The sequence below is a fragment of the Bombyx mandarina genome, chromosome 28 (assembly GCF_030267445.1).
Source record: "Bombyx mandarina strain Sakado chromosome 28, ASM3026744v2".
NCBI lineage: Eukaryota > Metazoa > Arthropoda > Insecta > Lepidoptera > Bombycidae > Bombyx > Bombyx mandarina.
The window spans coordinates 415,800-443,792 of record NC_143233.1 but is presented as its reverse complement, the minus strand read 5'-3'; the positions used below and the strand labels follow the sequence as shown (position 1 = coordinate 443,792).

The following is a 27,993-nucleotide window of genomic DNA, read 5'->3' as shown; positions in this document are numbered from 1 at the left end:
ATTTACTGCTGAGCAAAAAGTTAAGGCAATAGGTCACGCTCGCTCGCTTGCGAGCTGCGAGACGTTCCGTTATCCCCTCTCGACCCTCTCCGTCTGTCATACGGTTGAAAGGTGCACGCCGAGAGGCTGTGTCTCGCTCAAGTTGAGTGTCGTCCCGGCCGTGTTGTGTTTACAACGTCCTCGAAAACAAAGAAAAAGTTGTTCGCGCCGTAAATCAGGACATCACAAAAATGTGTTAGATTGTGTTCAAGTAGTGTTGTGTAATTATTAAAAAAATGGGTTCCAAAATCGAATACGTTGATTCATCACATTTGTACGCTACAAACTATGTACGTAATTCGAAAGCGATCGGCGTGCTTTGGGCCATTTTCACGATCTGCTACGCGATTATAAACGTTGTTGCTTTCGTCACACCAGAGTGGATCGGCGATTTGGATACAGAGTACCCTAGGAAGTTCGGCTTGTGGCAGATTTGCAGAACCGACGAACTAGAAGAGTGCAAAGGAAAGCTCGAAGATTTCTTATCTATAGACGGTCTTGTGTTCAAAATAGCTACTGTTTTGGTCGGGGTGGCGGTAGCAATGTCCTTGTTTACTATCTGCGCGTTATTATTGTTCTTCTTCTGCCAATCCACGACCGTCTTTCACATTTGCGGGTGGATCCAGCTGTTTTCGGGTAAGTGGAGTTTTACAATGAATGAAAATTTTCCCTATATAATTTCATTTTATTTTCTAACTGTTGTCTTAAATACTTAATTTCGTGGTACTGACAATGTCAATAATTCGTTTCATATTTATACCATAAAGACGCAATGTTTTCTTCAGACGGCTTTTTAAGAATATACTTAATTGGCTGTATCTTTAAGATCGTTGATATTTTTTTAACACACGTTAACGAAGACAACCAAGAAGTGGTTCGGGAACTGGTTTCCCTCGAAAACATAAAAAACACGTTGGAAATTAAATACCTACTTTTGTAGTACGAAACAAGATTCCCTATATCAATAAAATTCACTTCACTAAGCCGATAGTCACCTCAAAGTGAAAGTTACACAACATACATACATTTTATTGTTGACCTTGCAGCGTTGTAGAACAAGTCTTGAAGCGGTCAGATTTTTGACACCAGCGCCGCGAACCAGACAGAATTAACTGCGGTTTGTCTCAAATAAAACGTTTATTTTTTAATTTATAAACTACTTAAGAGATTTGTAACAAAAAAAAAATACGAAAAATATCCAACCAAGATTTTCTCGTGTCACGGATACCAGAAACACAAACGTATAAAAAAAATAAAGACACAACTAAACCCCGAATGTCAAATGTCTCCGACCGGAAATTAGGCCAGGCCTCGGGTGCGTCACGGCCATTAACGCCTAGATCTATCGTCGCAGCCATTTAATTTTAATCACCTGACGACGTCACTAATCAATTAGGTACCAAAATCAATACAATAGCGTAAGAAATTGTAATAGATGCATTAACAACTTTTTTTGCAATAAAACAAAATTCTGGTCATCGTTCTCGTCGAACCCGTCGCTTGCGACGAAGGGCTCGGCGAGTAGATTAACCCATAGACACAGCCCACTGAGTTTCTCGCCGGATCTTCTCAGTGGGTCGCGTTTCCGATCCGGTGGTAGATTCTGCGAAGAACTTGCTAGAGTTAGTGTGCTAACACAACACCTCCGGTTTGAATCCCGAGAGCTCACCTACTTGTTAGGTTACACTGATATAACCACTCAAGGCTATCAGCTTAGGTAGAGAAAATAAATAAATAAATAAAACGGGTTGCAAATTGCATATTACAACTCAACAGAGATATTTCAATATGGCCGCCGGTATACTCTTATATATCTTTGTTTCACTTGATAAAATATTTGACAACTTCGAGTTTAGTATAGAAATTGTTTTCTAAGTCAGGTGGTCAGTGCATCCGGCGCGGCATGGTGGCAGGTGGGAACATTGGGCCCGTTAATGTGCTGGCATGATACGCATGTTTTATTACGATTTCGTTTATATACAAAAAATTACTGATGAAATGACTAGGCCGAAAAATAAGTACATGCAATTGTTACCGAATTATTGTTCAAAACTCAATACGCTTTTTTTAAACAATATAAATTCTACAAAATGACTATATAACAATATATGTATATGTATTAATAGTATTCTTAAATATTCACTTAAATAGGCTAAGGTTGTAAATAAATAATATACCAGAATAGAGAAATTAAAATTCCACGAAATTACGTCACATTCAACGGCCAAGAATAAAACTTCCTCGCCTGTTATGGGCATCAGAAAAATACACACTTATTTATTAAGGGGATCCAGACAATTACAGACCGGTCATTTTGGCGAAGTTTGAGGGAGATTTACGTCCAGCAATGCACGTCGGTAGGCTGATGATGAGACAATTAAATGTCAAAACCTTCAACAACCCTATTACTGTCTCCAAACAGCAAACGTAGACGATCCCCGTGGCCAAGGTCACCACCAGACCAACGAAGACATCGACGTTACGTGTGTGGGCACACAATAAAAACTAGAAAATACTTTCTAAAAACTAATTGCACGAAGTGAGAAAACAATGGCAGCGGGTATTTCAAATATTTCGGACTTTCTTTTTCAACTGTGCACGTGAAGTTAATTAAGGTAGTTACGTGTTTTAAGTAGAGTCAAGATTTAAGATTGTTACTTAAGGAGAATTATAAGCTTATCGTGATTGTAATTGTTATAAAAGTGTACATAACATCAAGAACTGAAACAGAGAGGCTGTCGGTAAGTATTAGAAATCTCTCCAAATTAACCAAAAAAAGAAAACAGACTAAAGGACAATGCCCATTTTCTATGGGCGTTTGGGCCCCTAAAAAAAGTTGTCCTGTCATGATGGTTTTAACTTCATTTGATAGACAAAGAAATATCGTTTCATATTCAGAAAACGATATTTATATTCTCACCCAGGTTTAAGAGAAATCTGTTTTTTTCTGCAGCTAAAATTAAGTTGTTAATTGTTTTCTTCGAAATCAATAATCGCTCTCATCATTATTTACAGTATTAAATAAGTTAATTGTGGTTAATGTTGCTAGAAATAAGCCCTTACGTACATTTTATTATTATTATATCCTCATAATAATAATAAAATGAAATGAAAATCCGGAAGCCGGCAACGATATTGTTGTTGTTGTTTTTAAATTCACCAATAAGCAGGCAAAGAGCGTAGCCTATACAGCCTAGTCTGTCGAAGTTATATATTTTTTATGTCAATAAAAAGCCGGTGTATCTGTCTCTTTTTATTGCTTTTTGGGAGTTTTGACGTCAACTCGACGAATACCACATTGACTGAGCATGAGTTTACGCAGACCTTTTATACACAATATTACAAATACAAATAATACAAATTACACAATAAACTATTAAAAAAACATTAAAACAAAAATTCAAGTGACGCTTCACTCGGGTTGCTGCCAAAACTCTCTGATCATATATAATAAGAATAGAGTAATGGTAGGCCATTGATATTTTTACTAATGGAAAATTAGTATCTAAAAATAATAAATAATTCATGGTTTTAAGTAATAATTATTATTACAATATATAAATATTGAATTGAACAAAAATAAACTAAGAAGCCTGTGAATTATAAGCATTAGCTATATTTTTTTTATTTGTTGTTCAAGTCACAAACAACTCTTTCGTTTGACAGCATATAGGTTTGCTATAAGGCTGTATGGGCTAAGCCCTTTGCCTATTGGCGAATTTAAAAACTATGGCATGGATAGTTTTGGGATGTTATCAAATAAGTAATTTATTTTTTTGGAAAACAATGCCAGGGCGAAAGAAATGTTGATACATAAACTAAACAACGTGAAAAAATAAGGCATAGTTTTTCAGGTACAAATAGTTTTGACATAAAGTTGGCCCACTTTTGGGCATTGTCCTTTAGCAAGCTTTTTATTATAAACTGTTAACGAATGATATCCCAATAAAATACTAATTGATATCTTTCTGATACCTAGTACGGATACTAATATATTCAAAAGACACGGTACGTGTTACAGTGTTAATTAACAATCAAAACGTGACGATAAACATTATCAATAAAGAATAAAGATTGTAATCATTTCTCACTATTATTAATCATGATCATAATGCATATCACGTACACAGAGTATCCAATAATGATACTGTATAATGGTTCTAATAGCACGGACAAAGGATTCTTTGGATTCGCATATGTCATTGTATAAAATAACATAATTATGATTTTAAAGTAACATGGTCACGAACATAACAATTATTACTTAAAAATATCGGGAACTCATTTCGTATACACTGGTAAATATCCCGTTTTAAGCAATAATTGTTATGGTTGTAGCATCTCTATATTATACAATGACATTACATTATTCATTTTGACATTTGACACTAAACAATAAAGTTCCTTATTAATGGATATGAAAATGTCACTAATTTAATACTATCATTCATTCATTGACAGTTCGGGTGTCATCGTATTCCGATAAAGATCGGAGTTTTCCCGAAGGAAAATAATTTCTCACTAAATCTATTTAAAGACATTCTTACTGTCAGCTAATAAACTGTAACTAGAGTTGCTGAAGTCACAGCAGAAAGGGTGCTATCTATGGTGATAGATATGATTCGTCGCAGAGGGATAATGGTAAAATAGGATCTATCAATCAAGAAGGTGTAGTCACTACATAGTACATACACTACATAGTATAAAACAAAGTCGCTTTCTCTGTCCCTATATTCCTACGTATGCTTAAATCTTTAAAACTACGCAACGCATTTTGATGCGGTTTTTTTAAATAAATAGAGTGATTGAAGAGGAAGGTTTATGTGTATAATAACATCCATTAAATAGTGGAGAAATCAATAATAAATTACAGTTTCCGAAGCGAAGCGAGGGCGAGTCGCTAGTATATAGATAAAAGAAGTCACAAAAGAAATACTGGGAACTAAGTGAGTACTAAGAACGGTCAAGTCGTGTGAATCGTCACTGGCGCACCCAGCAGTGGAGTCATCGAAAAGTGAAAATGGCGGAAATAAAAATGATTACGATAACTTTCTCCGAATGGATTGATTGATGATACGGTCATCATTTTGATTTTGCGGAATGCAAATACATACAATTATATTCTCTATTAGACGTTTAGCAGCCCATTTGTTACGATTTGAAACGGAACTTGACATGTTTTTCAAAATCAATCTTCTGCAGACTAATACCCTCGATAAATCTGGCGGTAAATAAATTAGCGGTGGTAGGACCTTTTTACTGGTGGTAGGAGCTCTTGTGAGTCCGCGCGGGTAGGTACCACCACCCTGCCTATTTCTGCCGTGAAGCAGTAATGCGTTTCGGTTTGAAGGGCGGGGTAGCCGTAACTATATTGAGACTTTAGAACTCATATCTCAAGGTGGGTGGCGGCATTTACGTTTTATGGGCTCCAGTAACCACTTAACACCAGGTGGGCTGTGAGCTCGTCCACCCATCTAAATCAATGGCGTTTGGGCGTGATAATAGTACGCGCTGGTCAATCTCTAAACCTCTTGACCTGTTGCCACTACGAAGAATACATCAATAAAAATCCAAATAATCTCATATTGACTCTTCACCGTGGATTATCATTAACTGGAAAAATACACTGCTATTATTTCAATCCCGATTCTGCAGGATAGCCGTCTGAGCACCATGGTTCCAGAGGAACGTGGACCTCCACGATGACCTGGAGCTCGACCCCGTCAGTAAGTATCTACAGTCGGCATCGCTGCGCCACTTTGAGAAGGCGGCACGACATGAGAACCCTCTCATCGTAGCCGCTGGAAATTACATACCCGATCCTGTAGACCGATCGGTAAACCGTCGACGTCGCCCAAAGCACGTCATCACGGATCCTCCTGATCCATTAACGGTGCTTTTAGGCAATACAAGCACCGGTCACCGTCCTCGTCGAACCCGTCGCTTGCGACGAAGGGCTCGACGAGCGAATTAACCCACAGACACAGCCCACTGAGTTTCTCGCCGGATCTTCTCAGTGGTTCGCGCTTCCGATCCGGTGGTAGTTTTTTTTTTTTATTGCTTAGATGGGTGGACGAGCTCACAGCCCACCTGGTGTTAAGTGGTTACTGGAGCCCATAGACATCCACAACGTAAATGCGCCACCCACCTTGCAAGATTCTGCGAAGCACTGCTCTTGCTAGGGCGGTGTTAGCAATTCTCCGGTTTGAGCCCCGCGAGCTCACCTACACAAGCTAGGGTACGCTGAAATAGCCTCTCAAGGCTATCAGCATAGGTAAGAAAAAAAAAAAAAGCTATTATTTTTCTAAAGATTGACATATACGTCTGCATAATATTAAAAAAAAGCAACATTTTCCACAACATTTGAGCACAAATCAAAGTGAAACTATATGTAATATTCAATTTTATAGTATTTAATGTTAAATAGACACGCATTTATTCCGATAGTCGTATTCGCATCGATTGTAATCGATCCGATACGAGACCTTGAAGTTCACATTGCAGCATTGCTGACTCCTATTACTCTTAATAGGAATTAAAATGAATGTCGGATCTTTAACTGTCAGCATTAAGCAACATGCGATATTAACTGATCTTGTTACTAACTTAGATTTTTTTTATTGCTTAGATTGGTAGAGCTCACAGCCTACCTGGTGTTAAGTGGTTACTGGAGCCCATAGACATCTACAACCTAAATGCGCCACTTGAGATATAAGTTCTAAGATCTCAAGTATAGTTACAACGGCTGCCCCACCCTTCAAACCGAAACGCATTACTGCTTCACGGCAGAAATAGGCAGGGTGGTGGTACCTAGCGGTAGCGGTAGGCAGCGGCTTGGCTCTGCCCCTGTCATTGCTGAAGCCCATGGGCGACGGTAACCACTCACCGTCAGGTGGGCCGTATGCTCGTCTGCCTACAAGGGCAATAAAAAAAAAAGTCCTTTCAAGCTGATTTCCTTGCTTGCAATCTTGCTCACTAACCATGGTGCCATGGAGCCCACAAATTTATTTAAAAAAAACAGCGCGGTCATGCAACAAGAATTCTGCTGTAAAATGAAGCGAGTCATGTTTCAAATTATCTCCCATCAGAAACGAGTTTCCAAATCAACGCGCGGTTTCCAATAGGGCAGCTGTTTAGTGTGGCATTTAATATTTCCGTTGGTTTAAATGTTTGGCTCCAGTTGAGTCCTTGACCTTTACTAGTTCCTGTAGCCTTTAGTCAATAAACACCATAATACAAGAATTACTAGCCGTACTCGCCCAATTCGCTGAGCATTTAAAATTAACATTATTATTTATTGTCATTATTATTAAGGAGTCCAACACTCACATAAATGTTAGCCTATCCATTTTCTACATGGATACCAAGTTTCTAGTCAATCGGATTCACGGTTCAGTAGTTATAATGGAACATCCGTAAAAACCACTGTAGATTTCTATATTACTATAGATTTTGTTGATCTCCTAATAAAAATATTGAAAACTATACGTTAAAAATAAATCATTTAGGAAACAAATTAAAAACTTTGCTGTTCTATTTGTCGTTGTTATCTTCAGTCTGCTTAAAATCTCAAGCCTCGACCTAATTAGGAAGTTCATCTAAGATAAATTAATCAATTCCATCTTATAAGCCAAAAGATTTGTCATAAAAGAAAGTGCGCTAACACAAACTTGGTAAAGATTAATATCAGTTACTTTGTATCTTTAATTTTCTGTTCGTCTTCTTTGAGCTCGCTGGTTTGACCGGTTGAGTTAAAAAACATTTTTTTTATTTGAGGCATTTTCCATAACGCCGTGACCAACGCAGTGGGAAATACTTTTATTAATTCAATAGCGACGGTGTGACTAGTTATAAAGGAATATGATTAAATTGTATATTCCTGCCTTTTTTTATTGCTTAGATGAGTGGATGAGCTCACAGCAAGCCTGGTGTTAAGTGGTTACTGGAGCCCATAGACATCTACAACGCAAATGCGCCATCCACCTTGAGATATAAGTTCTAAGATCTCAAGTATAGTTACAACGGCTGCCCCACCCTTCAAACCGAAACGCATTACTGCTTCACGGCAGAAATAGGCAGGGTGGTGGTACCTACCCGTACGGACTCACAATAGGTCCTACCACCAGTAAAAACCTGACCTGGCTCGACACGACAACCTGTGTATATTTTAGTGCCTTTTTGTGGTAACCAAAGCCCGTTTAAAGCACAAGGCGAATTCTGCCGCGTTAGACGAATCAACCAACCACATCGAGACATTAATAAAGTTTGATCGGTTGAAGCTTCAATAAAACATTATTAGCGAAGGTAAACTAACAAAAATCACCGATATATCTCAGCCACACATACACCTTGGCATTTACAAAAGCATTAGTATGTGAAGGAATATACCGTACGATGACTTCATCAACATTCGCAGACCGGTTACCGCTAAGTGACCGAAAAATATTAAGAGTATTGAACTAAAACCAGTGTTAATTGGCGAAGAGAAAATCTAGAGGAAAGCATTGCTCATTCCGCGATGTGGAAAGTTGGGTTTATAATTGTTTTTTTTTCCTACCTAAGCTGATAGCCTTGAGAGGCTATTTCAGCGTAACCTTAACAACTAGTAGGTGAGTTCACGGGGCTCAAGCCTGACGACGTTGCTAACACGTACCCTAGCAAGAGCCGTGCTTCGCAGAATCTACCACCAGATCGGAAACGCGACCCACTGAGAAGATCCGACGAGAAACTCAGTGGGTTAATTTACTCGTCGAGCCCTTCGTCGCTTGCGATGGGTTCGACGAGAACGATGACCGGTTATAATTGTGTTTGAGTTGCGTCTATATGCATCCTTTTTAGGATGAAAACTAAGCAAAAATGATCATTAGGGCATAACCCATAAAGTCGTGTCCTAATGGGTAAGACGTCCGGCGTAAATGTATATAGTTATGCTACCGGGACTTAAATCCCAATTCGAAGCAAATACATACCTATCACGTGCTTTGGACCGACTCCGTGTCGATGAGTCGACTGCATTCAATTCGTGACGTCAGCAGTACATGTCAATACATACAAATACCCGACCATACAAATATGTATCTGTGATTGTTGTGTTACGAAAGGCACAGAGAGACAATAGAGGACCGCAGTGCTCGAACAGGTGTTGAAGTCTGACCTTGTGTAATGTTCTGACTAATATTAGTATCAACCGTTTATCCGATCATTTGGATTATTGTTATTGCGACTTGAGAACTCAAATGAAAAATATAGCGCATAGCCTTCGTATTTCATTAGAATAATGTTATATTCATGCACGATAAATAAATACACTATATTTTGAACGCTAACGTTCTATAGTTGATGTAGCAATAATTGAGTTACTTTAGCTGTAAACGAATACAGACTTCGGATCAAAGACTTTTATATTGTTTCCCTTTTTTTTCCTACCTTGCCGATAGTCTTTAGGGGCTGTTTCAGCGTTGCCCTAGCGTGTAGGTGAGCTCTCAGGGTTAAAACCGGAGGCGATGCTAACACTGGCCCTAGCAAGGGCAGTGCTTCAGAGAATCTACTACCGGATCGGAAACGCGACTCAATGAGGAGATCCGGCGAGAAACTCAGTGGGCTGCGGGCTAGGTACCACCATCCTGCCTATTTCTGCCGTGAAGCAGTAATGCGTTTCGGTTTGAAGGGTAGGGCAGCCGTTGTAACTATACTGAGACCTTAGAACTTATATCTCAAGGTGGGTGGCGCATTTACGTTGTAGATGTCTATGGGCTACAGTTCGGAAACGACTGAATTTTTTTTACCATGCTGACTGGGTTTCCCCCCTACTTATTCGCTGGTGGGCTATTTCAACTATGCCTGGATAACCTGAGAGTCAACCTGAGTTTAACCTGAGAGAATTTGCTAAGACTAGCCACCGGAGGGGAATCGCGACCCACTGAAAAGATCCGACGAGAAACTCAGTGGGCTGTGTCGATGGGTTAGTATTGACTCCGTACTGAAACCACCTTCATTTGTGAAGAACGGTTTCTTGTCTTGATTCGTTTCTCGAGTAAGTGCAATATACTCAGCGCGACACGGCTCAAGTACCAGACGGGAAAAGTAAAAGTCATCTGTGATATAATAATAATGACACTGTTATTAACTGAACTGTAGTGTTGCGATTTGTTGAAACAATTCTAATGTTCTACGGATTTCTTTTTGTTTCTACCATTTTTTATTGTCTCATAATGGATAGTGGCATTCAATTTTTTGTGTCTATGGGCTTTGATGACAACGGAATACCGCGTGCCTCAAGATAAATGTCCACGCTTCATCATCATAAATTTTATGATAACAGATTTAGTTGTTTGATTATATAATATATAGTGTAGATTAGATTATATAATATTATCTAATTGCTTTTGAAATCCGAAGAGCACTCGGCTCAAATGCGAGACTCAGGCTCATGAGTATCAGTAATGCCAAGGATACGGGTTGTCTAAACTACATAATAATGATCTAAATTTCATTGAAAGTTTCTTGGGAATTCTAAACTACCTGTCTAACTCTTGCATACACAGACGATTGGACGTGCTCACACGGTCCACCAGATGTTAAGTGGTCACCGATGGCCATAGACATAAACAAAATAAACGTCGCTACTTATCTTGTGACATGAGTTTAAAGTAGTTTTTACAGTCCTAGTTTTTACAGTACAATGGCTGCTCTTCAGACGCCCTTCAAACCGAAACACATTCCTGCTTCACTACAGAAAAAGGCAGGGCGGAGGTTCCTACCCGTTTTCCCCTACCCTTACACCATATTCCTTCTTCACCGTGGAAGTCATTCATGAAGTTGAGTCATTCAAGTGATTTATGGAAGTTGTGGTTTGTTATTTGGTTTCCGTATTCGCGGGAAATTTTCACTCGGAATATATAAAATTCAAATACACTATTTCAATAATATTTATATGTTCAGATATATGTGTACAATATTAAAATATAAACTGAAAGGAGTAAACGACGCTAGACGATACAAATTGAACTAAAATTTCGATTTTATATTGAACTTAAATCGGCCCTCAGGCACAGTCCACTGAGTCTCTGGCCGATCTTCTCAGTGGGTCGCGTTTCCGATTCGGTGGTAGATTCTGCGAAGCACGACTCTTGCTAGGGTTCGTGTTAGCAACGTCAGGTTTGAGCCCCGTGAGCTCACCAACTAGTTAAGGCGACGCTAATATAGCCTCTCAAGGTTATCAGCTTAGGTAGGAAAAAAAAAGCGTGAATCTCGTTGTGATGACGTCAGGGGACACCTTTTTTTTGTCAGGGGACACCTGCCATTCAGGAATTCCGATCGCGTCCGATGACGCCCGAGTGCAACCCGACATGCCAATGTTGCACGCTACAAAGTCATTCATGTTCAGTACCTATTTTATTGGATCCAGCAGGATTAAAATCCGGCACAATTGCTTCGCTAGATACGAATGCACCAAGCTTCTTAACCTTTGTGCTACAGCGCGGCGGCTTCAGACTAGCTAAGCTCCGCGTAAAGACAGATCACGGATCTGACTAGACGAATTGCTGAGGATTCCGTGATTAACTGTTTCGCTACGGAATCCTAAAATCTATTTTATATTCTAAAGTGACGTAAAGAAAACTTGCATTTAATTATATTGTCACGAACAAACAGAAAGCAAACTACAAATTACTGTAATGAGAAACTTGTAATAGAGCAAAAGCATAGAAAGTGATTTCGTGAAAGGCAGAAACTGCGTATCATGTTGTCGGGAAATTCCTTGTAACATAAACCATATTTATTTTCTAAAGTACTTATATAGATTAAAATCTATGTTATTTTTAAACCCTCAGATAGCATTTACGTTAGGTGGATACCACTTTCATATAATTTTAAGTAAACTGAATAAACAATTTGATTTCGACAGCAAGTTAGATACTATTTCTTAATGAAACGAAAATATTGTAATTCGCACTGACTTCTTCAATGCGATGACTAAGGAGAATTTAACTATCGAAGACTGGGTGTAACAAACACTACCTTATTAAGTGACAATGACAGTTACTATGACAACTTGAATGTCCATAGTTTAAAGTTTTACATTTTACTGTCATAGTTACTTTTAGAACTTACTTTTAGTTACTTTTCCAACTGAAAATAAGGATGTCAACACCTCTGACTTCTTTCCCCGATGACGACAAATGTCCAAAAGTCTGCACAGATATTGGTGCATTCAAAAAAGCCGAGAAAACTCCCGAACAGGTTATAGAAGAAGCAAAAGATGTTATCAAACCTGAAAGTGTCGAAGAAAATGAACGAACAGATGATGTTGTTGAACCTACGAAACAGACAACAGTGGAAGAAAATCTATCTAATCTTAAACCGGGGCCTGATGGAAAAGTGGACTGGACTCCTCTAGGAAACATGACCGGTACAAGACCTGGTGTCAACAAATATTCAATCAGCCGATACTCATTAAGCGAATGGAGAAAACACAACGAGAAAGTACTAGATCCTGAAGTGATTAATGAATCGAACATTGTCGATTATAATGCTAAAACATCGATAATGCAAGCTTTCGGAAACATCGATAAACATCAAAACAAAAACACCAAACGATTGAAACAAAAAGCTAAGGATATATTTAGATGGAAAGTCGAAGTAGAGAAAGCTTGTAAAGCGATAACAGAAGAAGTAGAACTCCTTGAAATAGAACGACAAAGATTAAAAGGAGCATCGAGAGTATTGATGTTACCAGAATCGATATCCAAAGAATGTCTCGATCTACGGTCGAATCGATTCGAACCAGACTTAGTGTCAGATTTAGCAGAACAAGAATTGATCAAGGAAATGAATTTGGTAAGCGAAGTAAGAGAAACTTTGAAGACAACTCTACAAAAAATCGAAGAACAGATGGCCATAAACAAGGCAGCAAAACACAGAATTGAATTCGACTGGTGCGATAAAGCTATGGCTTATAATACTGAAACTATCAACTTGGGAATCAATACGAAATCTAATACAATAATGTTTCGACCTGGATCAACGAGGTTTGGTGACTACAGTGCTCCTTTAGAATATTGGGAATATTTTTGTCGAGACAACGTACAAAACTGTGAAGCTGCCAGACAAAAATCAGCCGATTTACGAGGAAGCTTAAATGCTATTCTAGTAAACGGGGGTCGAAAGCTAAGAAACCAAGCCGACAAAACAGACATGGCTTTGGCGGAAACTGTGGCCTTAACATCCGAATTATGCACTAAACTAGAAGAAATGCTCAGAAATACCCTACAAAGAATAGCAGATATGGAAAATTTAATTGATAATCTGAAAGATTCCGTTAGAAAAATGGATGCCGCCATGAAATTGGCCCAAACGAGACTCGATAATAGAAATAATTGGAGACCGCACGGCGAAAGCGTCAGGGATCAGCCTCATTTAGGATTGATAGATGAAGTTAAAACTATACACGAAACAGTTACTTCTCTGCTCGGACAATTGAGAAACGCAGAAAGAGTAAGAGAAGATTTGATGAGGAAAAGAATAGGTTTGGAGAAAGATATCGCGTCGAAACGTAAGACTTTAAATATTGATCGAGAGAGGTGTGGGATGGTTAGGTCCCACTATCCTTCTGCATCAGAACTAGCCGGATATTGAGACAAATAAATTTAATGTTACGCAAGTCTCTTATATAACACAAGTTTGAGTTTTTGAAAAAAGCAATTTTTATAAATTTCTTGTGACTAATAAGGATATTCTAAACTGTTCAATCCAGTGTTTATCTTTTATTATGTTTTTTAACAAATATGCCACCACCACAATATATACCACTAACCTGCCTCTAGTTTTACGGGTAGCTGGCATGAGTAGTTTGCAGTGTGACGGCCGTAATGATTGAAGCCTCTGCAAATTGGGGTTCAAAGCTTGTCTTGGTGTTGAGTTTTTGAAATGTTTATCTCATTTCATTTTAACCTTACAATGAACATAATATATCATATTTCCCGAGTGCTGAGACATGTTCTTCTTCAAGTCAGGTTTGAGAGGAGCTAGCTCTCTGCGGTTGGCGGGGATTTGGTGTTCTCCTGGCATTGAAGAGACCTTGAGCGACGACAACCACTAACCATCAGATAGGTCGTGTGCTCGTCTCTGACGAACATACGGGTGTTATCGGCGCTCATTAGGTTGGTCACTACTTAATGAGCGTACATATTATCGTTACGTTGGTATTCAAAAATTATGTTTATTTTGTTTCATTTTTTATTTGTTCTTGAAGAAACGTAATTCCATATAATATTACATTAATTTTAGTAGCTCACGACACAGTAAGATGCAGCACATAATTTCGCAACGAGCGCCGCGGCAAGTTTTACCGCAATCCTTTCACTAAAACGTTCGTCTTCAGATCATTGTTGTGCAACATCTATAATGACACCTTTTTATAGTTACGCTATTTCTTTCCGGTACACATCGACACATTCTTGCAGTTATATGGTTTCATTTCGTAATCTTTGATGAAAAGCCTCCGTTGATTTTTGGTGTTTCACAAGCGCTTATCTAAGTTATTGTTATATATCTTTGTCAATTAAAATTTGAATACCTCATTTTGTCGTAAATCAGGCAATGGGTCCGATTTGAAAGGTGGGATAGTGCAGTCAGAATTGAAACCTCGATCCCAAACTTGATTTGAGCCCGTGGACCGCATGATGGACTACCGGAGCCCGTAGTCAATACCACATGTATGCCACCACCTTCAGTCAAAAAAGTTGCCCCATCTTTCAAATCGAAATGCATTTTCTAGTTTTTAACGGTGGAGGTGTCACCTATCCATGCGTGCTCTGTAAAGCCTTAACCTGGAAGAGAAACATGTGTGGTGGGTAGCCATCATACAACGCAAGATAATTGACAGATGCCTGAATCTCGCTTACGACATTTTCAAGATAAGGCGCATATAATAATATACAAGTTCCGAACAACAACATTCGGACCGTCGGTCTACCGAGCAATATCACCCGCTCGGTGGAAGATCTTCCCTTTGTCGTATATACCTACACATATATTAGGTCGCCGACGATAAGTAGTCAGCATCGTTCATGGACATCAGCAATAGCAACAGACAAACCGCTGCCTAATGCTAAAAGTATGACTGAGGCCACCGAATTAAACATGGCAGTAATCTCTCACATAGTTATGTTAATTCTTATTATCAAATCAACATCGTTATCCCAATGTAATAAAACCATTATTATGTCCTCGCACTGCGCTAAAACATACACCTCGAACTCAATCTCGTCGTTGCGATCAACTGCAAATAACAGCATTGGCACCCGGACGGAAACAATCAATCACGAAACGAACTGTGCTCACATATGAACCGTAACTCCAAACTCCCACGAGTCTGGGAAAATTGAACAATGGAATCCGACCTCCAAAGTGTTACACGTTCACAAGATACCACCTCGGGTGTTTTGAGAATCCGAAATGTTCCTGCAATTCGTGTTGTAAGAACGAACGTAATTGCTTGTGAGAGAATTGTTGTTGTTGTGAGTAAAAACTAATAGATATGGATGGTGGTAGGACCTCTTGTGAGTCTTGTGTGTGTCCGCGCGGGTAGTTACCACCACCCTGCCCATTTCAGCCATGAAGCAGTAATGCGTTTCAGTTTGAAGGGTGGGGCAGCTGTCGTAACTTTACGTCGTAGATGTCTATGGGCTCCAGTAACCACTTAACACCAAGTGGGCTGAGAGCTCGTTCATCCATCTAAGCAACAAAAAAATACGAAATTAAGCGACAGCGGGATGATAGTCAGTCAGTCAAGCGAAGCAATAATACGATCCGGTTTGAGACTTTGACTTCATACCTCTAGGCAAGTAGCAAATACATAAATCCATCAGTCCACAGACGTCCACTGCTGATCATAGGGCTATCAAGCTGTGACATATTGACTGGTGATTTTTTTTTTTTTTATTGCTTAGTTTGGTGAACGAACTCACAGCCCACCTGATGTTAAGTGGTTACTGGAGCCCATAGACTTCAACAACGTAAAGGCGCCACCCACCTTGAGATATAAGTTCTAAGGTCTCAGTATAGTTACAACGGCTGCCCCACCCTTCAAGCCGAAACGCATTACTGCTTCACGGCAGAAATAGGCGGGGTGGTGGTACCTACCCGTGCGGACACACAAGAGGTCCTACCACCAGTAAAAAAATTCTACACAATTCGCCACCCGACTTGAGACATTTCTTTTCATTATTTGAAATCGAAACACCACCGATTACTTCGCACCAGAAACAGGCAGATTTTAATATGACAATTCTCATTTGCTCCGTAAAAAGTTTCATTAACATTAATATTATATTAACTTTAAATATCAAACCGAATGACATCTTGTCATTTACAATTACCACGTTTGTTGTCTACGTTTACCTAACATTTTTGTTTGTAGTTTATCAAACAATACAGCTGTGTCAACGTTACTAAATTCTTGTAAATATGACGACCGAAGACCCCAGCAAAACATGCCCATATATTTGTCCAACAACAATAAAACCGCCAGCAGAGACTATATCTTATCTGGAAGCTGGAATGTCGCGAGGTCCAGAAAATCCACACGCTTCTCCTTACGTCCCTGGCTTGATACAACCTCCTGAGAAAAAGATTTATCCTCCAGGAGCACCGCCAAGGTATCTACCGCAGCCTACAGACTCTACCAGTGGGGATATTCTAGGCATGGGCCCAATTGGACCTTGGGCTCCAGGACACATCGACTGGACGCCACACGCGGGAACAACAGGCGTTCGACCTGTGGTAGACAAATACTCTATAACTAGATATTCGACAGGCGAGTGGAGAAAGAACAATGAATATGTTTTAACTCCAAGAGCGACGGATAAAGCTAGAAACTGGGAAACGACCACAAAAAAAGATCTAGCAAATGCTTTCTCTGGAATGGATAACAAATTGGCAGACGTCAATAACAAATTAGAAAAACGAGTTAAAGATTTGAGCCATTGGAAGAGAGAAGTGGAAAAAGCAGTTCTAGCTATTACTGATGAAATAAACGTGTTAGATCAGGATAGAGGTAGACTTAAAGGTGCTTGTAGGATCTTGATGCTTCCTGAAGCTATTTCTAGAGAATGCCTAGAGCTTAGGACCAATAGATATGAACCAGATTTAGTTAGAGATGATGCTGAACAAGAGTTAATCAAAGAAGTGGCTATAGTTGGAGAAATAAGGAGAGTGTTCATGGACACTTTAGCCAAAGTTGAGGAACAAATGTCTATGAACAAAGCAGCTAAAGCAAGCATTGAATTTGATTGGAGCGACAAAATGGTTTCCTTGAAATTGGACACACAGAATTTGAAATTGTCACCAGATTCGAATTTATTATTATGGCACCCTGGTGTCGCTCGGTGGCCAGAAAACGCCACAACCTTAGAATATTGGGAGCATTTCTGTAGTGAAAGCATCAGAAACTGCGAGGAAGTTCGACAGAAATCGAAAAATTTGCGAGGTGATCTCATGACTGCGATCGTCAAAGGCTCTCAAGACATGAAGATTCAAGCCGAGAGAACCAATGCAGCACTCGCCGAAACTGTGTCTGCTACCGAAGAACTATGCGAAAAGTTAGAAGAAACTTTAAAAATCAACTTACAGCAACTTGCACATATAGAGAATTTGATAGATGAACTTAAAGATTCTTTAAGGAAGGTAGACGAAAGAAATAAATTGGTGATGACGAGGCTACATGCTAGGAACTATGACCGTCCCAATGTCGAAAACTGCAGAGACGAGGCCCAATATGCTCTGATGGCTGAAGCTAAGTTTGTAAGAGAAACATGTGAGTCTCTATCTGGGAAACTGCGAGAGGCCGAGATCATTAGATCGGATTTGATGAAGTACAGGGGTGAATTGGAAAAGCAGATTGCTTGTAAAAGGAAAAGTTTGAATATTGATCTAGACAGGTGCGCCAGAGTTAGAGCTCACATGCCCACTCCTGAAGAATTTGCAGCCGGATGACTTATTATTAAAATTGGAAAATTTTTGTGGTTTAATTTTGTATTCACAGTTGATTTTTATTAAACGTTTGAAATGGTCCACGCTGTGTATTGCTCGTTCGACCTCGACAAACATGCACGAGGTTAGAACACGAATGACTATCGAAAAAGTATTCGTATCGTGAAAAAATGTATAGAATTTAAACAACGCCCGCAACGTTTTTTACTGGTGGTAGGACCTCTTGTGAGTCTGGTGGGTACCACCACCCTGCCTATTTCTGCCGTGAAGCAGTAATGCGTTTCGGTTTGAAGGGTAGGGCAGCCGTCGTAACTATACTGAGATCTTAGAACTTATATCTTAAGGTGGGTGGCGCATTTACGTTGTAGATGTCTATAAGCTCCAGTAACCACTTAATAGCAGTTGGGCTGTGAGCTCGTCCACCCATCTAAGCAATAAATAAAAAAAAAACGCCCCTGCCGTCGTCCGTAAAAAGAATAAATTTCAGCAGCGCAAATGAATTTATTTACTTTCATTTTGCAATTGATTCGTCACATTCTCGAAACTCGAAACTTATACTCATGATCGAGAGCACGAAAATTGTTTTCACATACACGTATGCTTAGTGCGAGTTTTTAACGTTCTCGATATCGTAAAAGTTAACTTAAATTTGTATGGAGCTGGAACGTTTGTCTACGTTTGCCGCTAGGGGCGCTAACGATAAAAAACTGTTTTTTTTTTCTACCTAAGCTGATAGCCTTGAGAGGCTATATCAGCGGAACTTTAACTAGTAGGTGAGCTCACGGATAGCCTTGAGAGGCTATATCAGCGGAACTTTAACTAGTAGGTGAGCTCACGGGGCTCAAACCTGACGACGTTGCTAACACGAACCCTAGCAAGAGCCGTGCTTCGCAGAATCTACCACCGGATCGGAAACGCGACCCACTGAGAAGATCCGGCGAGAAACTCAGTGGGCTGTGTGTGAGGGTTAATGTACTCGTCGAGCCCTTCGTCGCAAGCGACGGGTTCGACGAGAACGGTGACCGGTGCTTGAGGTACCTAAAAGCACCGTTAGTGGATCGGGAGGATCCGAAATGACGTGTTTGGGGCGACGTCGACTGCTTCCCATTCTTTCCGCAGGATCGGGAATGTAGTTACCGGCGGCCACGCTGAGAGGGTTCTCGTGTCGTGCCGCTTTATCGAAGTGGCGCATCGACGCCGACTGCATATACTTACTGATGGACTCTAAGTCCAGGTCGTCATGGAGGTCGACGTTCCTCACGTACCACGGGGCTCCGACGGCTATCCTGCAAAAACGGGATTGAATGACTTGGAATGATTTTAAGTGAGTGCGGGCCGCGTGAGCGAACACTGCACTTGCATAGGTCATGACGGGGCGTATGCAAGTTTTGTAGAGTGTCACCTTATTTCTAAAGGACATTTTACTTCGCCTGCATATCATCGGGTAAAAAACTCGCACTAAGCAGAACGGTAAAGTAAATCTCGTAGGCTAGCTATCGAGTACTACCGTCTAATATAATGGATCCGTTTTCGTATCGATACATTTACTTTACGAATTCAATAGATTTTCGTGTTTGACCTACGGGAGGCCTAATGATGTCAAACGTGACTCTAAAACCAACAAATTTATATCCAGCGTTTAATTTTCTCTTTGGAATTAGCGTAATAGGATTGATACTCAACCTCATGTCTCAAGCTGAGTAGCAGTATGAACATTGCTTAGAATGTGTTATAAAGACAAGAAGGAGATCCTTCCAAGACTTTCAGGAACACTTATAGACATTAATATGAAACGACACAGTAATATAAATGTAACAAAAATCTTTGCAACGCACAGAACGCGGAAATCCAAATGATAATTCGCACATCGCAACCGTATCACGTATGTAATGTGATTTGTAATTGCGAAATTATTCAATTACATACGATGTGATTCTGTGAATGACACCTTTCACTACATGCCGGGGAAATAATTGCAAATGTGCTTAGTTACGTTACATACATACATATGTGTAACTAAGTAGTACACGAGCCAAAGGGAACTATTTTTTGCAATAATTACTGAAGGTTTGATCGCTAAACGAGCTCACGGACCGCTGGTGCGAAGCAGTTACCGGAGCCATAGATACAAAAATGTGAATGCCGCCACCCTCCTTAGAGGCCGAGGCTAGGGAGAGAGCCTTGAGAGGCTATTTCAGCGTAACCTTTACTAGTAGGTGAGCTCACGGGGCTCAAACCTAACGTTGCTAACACTGGTCCTAGCAAGAGCCGTGCTTCGCAGAATCTACCACCGGATCGGAAACGCGACCCACTGAGAAGATCCGACGAGAAACTTAGTGGGCTGTGTCTGTGGGTTAATTTTCTCGTCATACAGACACAGACTCTGAATATTGTCTGCATAGCCGTGCTTATGTGAGTTCGCTAGTGGACTTAAATAATAAAAAAAAACATGAATTATTTATCTACTCATCTTCCATATAAGTATTTTCGGTTTAATCATACGTATGGCACATAGGATTTATAAATTGGCAGTATATGTATAATATGCATAAATTATAATACTAGCTTTTGCCCGCGACACCGTCCGAGTGGAATACTTACTTTGGCATAACGCTAAATTTTACTCCCCACTTCATTTACGTAGAAAGTGAAAATATTTTAGAATTGTAGAATGTTAAGGATCTATTTAAACCCTTATTTTGAAACATTCTTTATTGGTGCTCCACTTGTATTGGTCTTACCGTGATGTTATATAGCATATAGCCTTCCTCGATAAATGGGCTGTCTAACACTGAAAGAATTTTTAAAATCGGACCAGTAGTTTCTGAGATTAGCGCGTTCAAACAAACAAACTCTTCAACTTTATAATATTAGTATAGATTTTATTTTCCATAAAACATTGCATCTACCACAGCATTCTTTATTGTTGTCACTTTGGTTGAGTGATAGAGAAAGCTTTAAGCATTAAGTCCGTCAAGATACCCTTTGCGCATAAAGTTAAGAAAAAGTTATCAGCAAAATTACATTCTCACCACTGGCAACACTGTCCGGTATTACGAAGTTTTCAACATAATTATAGTGAAACTGAACGCAAATCAAGCGTCGCATTGAAAACTTTCCCTTCTGATAGTTTCTAAGGTCCAGTGCGTCATACGAATAATTCTCGTCTACACGATTTCTGAACTCATGCTTGTTATAAGCAGTAAATACAATTAAAAGAAATCTGAAGCGGCCTTCTGTTTACGGAGAGATTAGGCTATCCCTGTTTAGGAAGAATACCTTAATAGTGACACACAATGATAAAACTCCATTGTACAATTTTTCATTGTTTCTTAGATAACATTTTCATAAATATCTTTAAATTTTAATCATCTATATATTAATACGTGAAGGAAAATCTTTGTATCCCTCTTTACGAAAATTGCGCGGACGGAGGAGTATGTAATTTCCCACACTTATAGAGAATATAGAGAAGGAGTGCAGAATGTAAATATTTTTTAAAATTATGCCTAAAAACTACATTAAATCAATAAAAAAAACATTACACACACTACCACGTATTTGACGCACACACGCATGCATACTATATAATTATTGTCAAACTTTTGTTCTTGACGTCTGTGGTCAAATTGAGAATAGTGGAATAGATTAAATATTGTTTGTCTATTAATATTTTTCTATAGTGTGGTCTTGGCGAAATTTGTGATTATAGAAGTATAAATAGTCTTTGAAAATAGAATCATAATAGTGCACAAACTTACAATTTCAATTAATTATAGTCGAATTTCGATTACTGCGGGACCACTAGTAGATTACTAACAGGCGCAAAATGAAAATAGTAGGCAACAGATTTACATTAAACAGATGATTTTTGACATAGATTAGGCACTAACATTTTAATTAATATAATTTAAAACTAGTCATCAAGATTTTAATTTAGTTATATTACATATTTTCACGAATCTTGAATATCAGTACCTACATATTCTTTCAAAATTAGCACAAAAGTATTGAAATGTAACGTCTGATCATGAAGCGGATAAAATAAGTTGTTTTATTTTTTTAAAGTAATAAAAATGTATTAAGACGAAATGCAGTCTTTCACAACGTTGTAATAAAACGGTAATGAAGAAACCGGTATGTGTGTAATGGTTACCTATGTTGTTTTATTTCAGCTCTGAGTCTGGTCGGCGGAGTGGCGGTGTACCCGGCCGGCTGGAACGAGACCTCAGTCCAGGAGACGTGCGGCCCCACAGCCGACCAATATAAACTAGGTCAGTTATATCAACTTTTAGGAATCGTTCTACCTTTGCTGCTGGTAGGACCCCTTGTGAGTCTGCACGGGTAAGTACCACCACCCCGCCTATTTCTGCCTTTTTTTTTTATCGTACCTAATCTGAGAGCCTTGAGAGGCTATTTCAGCGTAACCTCAACTAGTAGGTGAGCTCACGCACACACTCACTCACTTCATGTGAGTGTTAGCAACCTGACGACGTTGCTAACACGAACCCTAGCAAGAGTCGTGCTTCGCAGAATCTACTGGGAAGATCCGGCGAGAAACTCAGTGGGCTGTGTCTGCGGGTTAATTTACTCGCTGAGCCCTTCATCGCAAGCGATGGGTTCGACGAGAACGATGACCGGTGCTTGAGGTACCTAAAAGCACCGTTAGTGAATCGGGAGGATCCGAAATGACGTGTTTGGGGCGACGTCGACTGCTTTCCATCCTGTCTGCAGGATCGGGAATGTAGTTACCGGCGGCCACGATGAGAGGGTTCTCGTGTCGTGCCGCTTTATCGAAGTGAATCTCGTGGCGCCGGTAACACTTATATCCATTCTGTTCCAGGCGGCTGCCACATACGCTGGGCGTACATCTTGGCCGCGATAGGGTGTCTGGACGGAGCGGTGCTGTCCGCGCTCGCCTTCATCCTGGCCACGCGGCACGTGCGGCTGCGACCCGACGCCGGGTACCCGCCGCCGTCGCTATACAAAGGTAGGCGGAACTCATCGCCGACAACCTTACCTATAACATGACTTCTAAAGCCTTTAGAGGCTATTTCAGCTTCGCCCTAACGTGTAGATGAGCTCTCGGGACTCAAACCGGGGGTGTTGCTAACACGAACCCTAGCAAGAGCAGTGCTTCGCAGAATCTACCACCGGATCGGAAACGCGACCCACTGAGAAGATCCGGCGAGAAACTCAGTGGGCTGTGTCTATGTGTTAATTTACTCGTCGAGCCCTTCGTCGCAAGCGACGTTTTCGATGAGAACGATGACCGGAACTAATAAATAGGGTTTTTATTGATTATGGGAAATGTTCACTTTGGTCTATGGACATCGGTTATGTCAGTACCGTCGAGGAATTCTGAGTGGCTACCGTCCCCGTTGTGCCGACAGTAATACTGGTGGTAGGACCTCTTGTGACCCCCGCAGGGAGGGGTACCACCGTCCTGCCTATTTCTGCTGTGAAGCAGTAATGCCTTTCGTTTTGAATTTGAACGGTGGGGCAGCCGTTGTAACTATACTAAGAGCTTATAATCTCAAGGTGGGTGGCGCATTTCCGTTATAGATGTCTATGGGTTTCGGTAACCGTTTACTTCAGGTGGGCTGTGAGCTCGTCTACCCATCTAAGCAATTAAAAAAAAAAAACTGTACGAAGTTACAACTTCGGGTGTATCCTGTATTCCCCTGTCCCCCACCGGCACCTCGCACTTACGGGCGGTAGGGGGCGAAGCGAAAACATATTTAAAAAAAAAAACAATAATCCTTTACACAAATAAGCATCGAACTATCAAGATTGTTTGTAATTGTAACGTTGCATTAAAAATAACGATCAAACAAACTGTTTTAAATTAAATACGCTTCACGCGTTATTCTACGCTTTTATTATTTTCACTTTATTATTTCCTTTATAACGTAACGGAGCAGTCCATACTTCTCGTGGTCACTAAAATTAAACGCTGGTTAAGTATGGACATTATTTTTGTGGTAACGTTAAAATCAATTGTGTTTGTTAGGTATGCATATCTATCTACCCAAAAAATATGGAAAATTTGTAACTTTATTTTTTACTCGCTGACCCGGCAGACTTCGTAGTGCCTCACTAGATAAATAAAAGACCTAAACTTTTGTATATAATAAACTTAAAACAAACAAAAGGAATCCGTCCGACGGGGGACACATCAAAGGAAAAACAAAATTATTTTTATTTAATTCCGAGCATTTTCATATTTATCTATCTTTTAAACCCTCTCTGGACTTCCACAAATAATTCAAAACCAAAATTAGCCAAATCGGTCCAGCCGTTCTCGAGTTTTAACGAGACTAACGAACAACATATATAGATAGATTATTCAGTCAGGTGAATAAGCTCGCGGCCCACCTTGTGTTAATTGGCTACCTGAGCCCATAGACATCTACAACGTTCCTAAATGCGCCCATTCGCATTGAGATATTAAGTCGAACTAACAAATTGCCTATTAATTACGCAAATTATAATTAATGAATTATTGCGGTTTTGATTTTTATTAGACCACGTTATTCCTTGATCGTGGAAATGAATCGTGAACAGTTAAGTGGTTTTTTACTGGTGGTGGGACCTCTTGTGAGTCCGCGCGGGTAGGTACCACCACCCCGCCTATTTCAGCCGTGAAGCAGTAATGCATTTCGGTTTGAAGGGCGGGGCAGCCGTTGTAACTATACTTGAGACCTTAGAACTTATATCTCAAGGTAGGTGGCGCATTTACTTTGTAGATGTCTATGGGCTCCAGTAACCGCTTAACACCAGGTGGGCTGTGAGCTCGTCTACACATCTAAGCAATAAAAATAAAAAAGTGCATATTTGATTTCAAAAATTAGTCTGTCTGCGGGATCCGAACACCGGCACAGTGGTATCGCTCGATATAAACACACCGGGCGTCTTATCCATTAGGCCTCGACGACTACTACCTCTATCGATCTTCTAACCCGAGTCACCCTCAGACACAGCCCACCGAGTTTCTCACCGGATCTTCTCAGCGGGCGCGTTTCCGATCCGGTGGTAGATTCTGTGAAGCACGGCTCTTGCTAGGGTTCGAGTTAGCAACGTCGTTAAGTTTGAGCCCCGTGAGCTGAACTACTAGTTAAGGTTCCGCTGATATAGCCTCTCAAGGCTATCAGCTAAGGCAGGAAAAAAAAAAAAAACTAACCCGAGGGTTTGCGTGTCTGTCTTGTCACAGGTACCTTTGCACAAATCGTATTCTTTCGAAACGCCCCGAAGTCCGACCGCACCCACCAGAGCGCTGTTACTGCAACACATTATCGAAATTCCTAAGAATTACATAAAATCATTTTACGAACGCCAATTAAATTAGAAATTAGAATATTTGATCAGAATTAGAGTCGAGGTTAGAATCTTTTAGAGACTAAGTAACAGAAGCGTGTTAGTGTTACGTGTCACGCATAATAATATGCTTAAAGGAGTATACGACCGGTGGCGACCTCAAATGTGATATATAAATTAATATTTTCTCCCGTCTAATTCGCTGTTCGAAGGTTTGTGGGTAACTTTACGATTTCCTCATTATTATTTTTCCATTCACTCATCCTCTATTTCTATTGTTTTGTTAGCAAATGTGATATATACGGTCGCCGTCCTCGTCGAACCCGTCGAACGAATTAACCCATAGACACAGCCCACTGAGTTTCTCGCCGGATCTTCTCAGTGGGTCGCGTTTCCGATCCGGTGGTAGATTCTGCGAAGCACTGCTCTTGCTAGGGTCAGTGTTAGCCACATTCCGGTTTGAGCCCTATGAGCTCACCTAAACACAATAGGGTGAAGCTGAAATAGTCTCTCCAGGCTATCAGCATAGGTAGGATAAAAAAAATATCTATATAAATTAATATTTTCTCCCGTCCAATTCGCTGTTCGAGTGATTGTAGGTAACTTTGCCGTTCCCTCATTTTTTCAATTTACCCATCACTTATTTCGATTGTTTTGTTGGCGTAATGGTTGTTACTATGACTAAACCCGGTACCCCGAGATCGGGGACAGTTTTCTGTTCAAGACGTTCCAGATAAGGGGTTCTGATCTGGTATGTGTGTCTGGTAGTCTGGCGTGATCCTCCCCCTCATGTCCGAGGGTTGTGACCTCCGTGCGTGATTTTCGTTGTCGCGATGTCATGCTCTAGTTTTGTATTCGGCTACTGAAAGAGTGTCGTCGAAGGTGGCTCCGAAAGCGATGCAGACCTGGTCAGACCATCACACGGGTCTGTGGTTCCGCGACCCCTTCCTTCCACTCTACCAGTAACAACTAAAATACAAGTCGTCGTGGCCTAAAGGATAAGACGTCCGGTGCATTCGTGTGTAGCGATGCACCGGTGTTCGAGTCCCGCGGGCGGGTACCAATTTTTCTTATGAAATACGTACTTAACAAATGTTCACGATTGACTTCCACGGTGAAGGAATAACATCGTGTAATAAAATGTTGAGCATTCGAAATGACAGAAGTAATGTAATGATAGTAAAAAAACGCGGGCTTAAACCATTAAATAAGTTTTAATTTTTAAAATAAAACAACTTAGATGTCGAATATGTCCCTTCTGTGAGACCTAGTGATAAAGGTTTGCAAATAATTTTACTTATGCAAATTGCATAAATATTGTTGGATCATAAAATCGCGGGAGTGAAGTACGCGCATCAGAAATACAATAATATATCGTGGTTTGAAAAAGGTTTTTTTTTATTGCTTAGATGGGTGGACGAGCTCACAGTCCACCTGGTGTTAAGTGGTTACTGGAGCCCATAGACATCTACAACGTAAATGCGCCACCCACCTTGAGATATAAGTTCTAAGGTCTCAGTGTAATTACAACGGCTGCTCCACCCTTCAAATTGAAACGCATTATTGCTTCACGGCAGAAATATGCAGGGTGGTGGTACCTACCCGTGCGGACTCACACGAGGTCCTACCACCAGTAATTACGCAAATTATAATAATGCAGTCGGTCTGGCTGCTACCAAGTGAGGAGTCCTGGCATTAAATTTTAATGTATATAATATTATATGGTTCTGGCTCTCGTCATACAAAATGTCATATTCTCAATTGCAGGTGAGGTCAACAACGGCTACGTGACGGACGCGACATCTGTTAGCGGCTCTAGGAAGTCTCTGGCGCTGCAGCCCGTGCTCATCATGCACCCGCACGCGCCCATGGACATGGACACGTACTCCCACTACTCGGGACGGACCGCGCGATCCAAACACGGAATGTACGCGAACACAATGCATAATTATCAATTATAATTCAACTGTAAAGCGTTTAAAATTCCGTCCGAGCATTGTGTTCGCTGCCGCTAGATGGCGTTGTAATTTTTAATAAATAGTACCGGTAATTTCCGCGAGATGGCGCTTTTATAAATTATTTCAAATTTGTACACTAGAGAAGGAAGAAACAATACAGGTGTAGTTTTAATGCATTACAATATACTTTTAATTGTAACATCTAGTACTTAATAAGTGAAGTCTTATAAATAAACTTGTAACGTACAAAACGGTTGAACAAATTAAATTAAAATTTATTAAACTAATATTATATATTTTTAAGTATATATTTCTTAAACTAAAATGTAAATAATTTAGATTTAGCTGTAAGATTTTGTACCTAACATTTGTTATTATATTTAGGTAATAAAAACCATCGGTTATATACTTTAACACTAGATCTTCGGATGGTATAGTAAATTTACTTAAATTAATGAAAAAAAGAACGGATTAAATTTATGGTAACTTCTGAGAGGGAGCGGTAGAGGTTTTCTTCGCGTCCTACCGACTAGTGCATAAGTACGAACTGTGTGAACTGTAGCGACTTTACAACGTAACGAAACCCAAACTAACCAACTAGTGCCTTGTAGAAAGCCTTTTGTATTTTGTGAATAATAAAAAAAATTATAAGCGTTTCCTTTGTCTAATTTTAAATTTGAACCTTAAA

At 40.1% G+C, this 27,993-nt stretch overlaps 2 protein-coding genes across 3 annotated transcripts; both read left to right on the top strand.

The window, feature by feature from the left end:
- Positions 1-3: 3 nt before the first annotated feature.
- Positions 4-27,961, top strand: Tmhs (Tetraspan membrane protein in hair cell stereocilia). Of its 2 annotated transcripts, XM_028183537.2 has the most exons (4): positions 86-675; positions 22,206-22,304; positions 22,874-23,020; positions 27,115-27,961. In XM_028183537.2, the coding sequence occupies exons 1-4, from the start codon at positions 276-278 to the stop codon at positions 27,306-27,308; spliced, it is 840 nt and encodes a 279-aa protein (XP_028039338.1). In that variant the 5' UTR covers positions 86-275; the 3' UTR covers positions 27,309-27,961. The 2 variants fall into 2 exon arrangements, with proteins under 2 accessions (XP_089595160.1, XP_028039338.1); XM_089739034.1 differs by lacking the exons at positions 22,206-22,304; positions 22,874-23,020; positions 27,115-27,961 and adding an exon at positions 12,180-15,530 and having other exon boundaries at positions 4-667.
- Tektin-A (testis specific tektin) lies at positions 15,771-18,387 on the top strand. The gene has a single exon (XM_028183536.2). The coding sequence runs from the start codon at positions 16,507-16,509 to the stop codon at positions 18,031-18,033; it is 1,527 nt and encodes a 508-aa protein (XP_028039337.2). The 5' UTR covers positions 15,771-16,506; the 3' UTR covers positions 18,034-18,387.
- Positions 27,962-27,993: the final 32 nt, after the last annotated feature.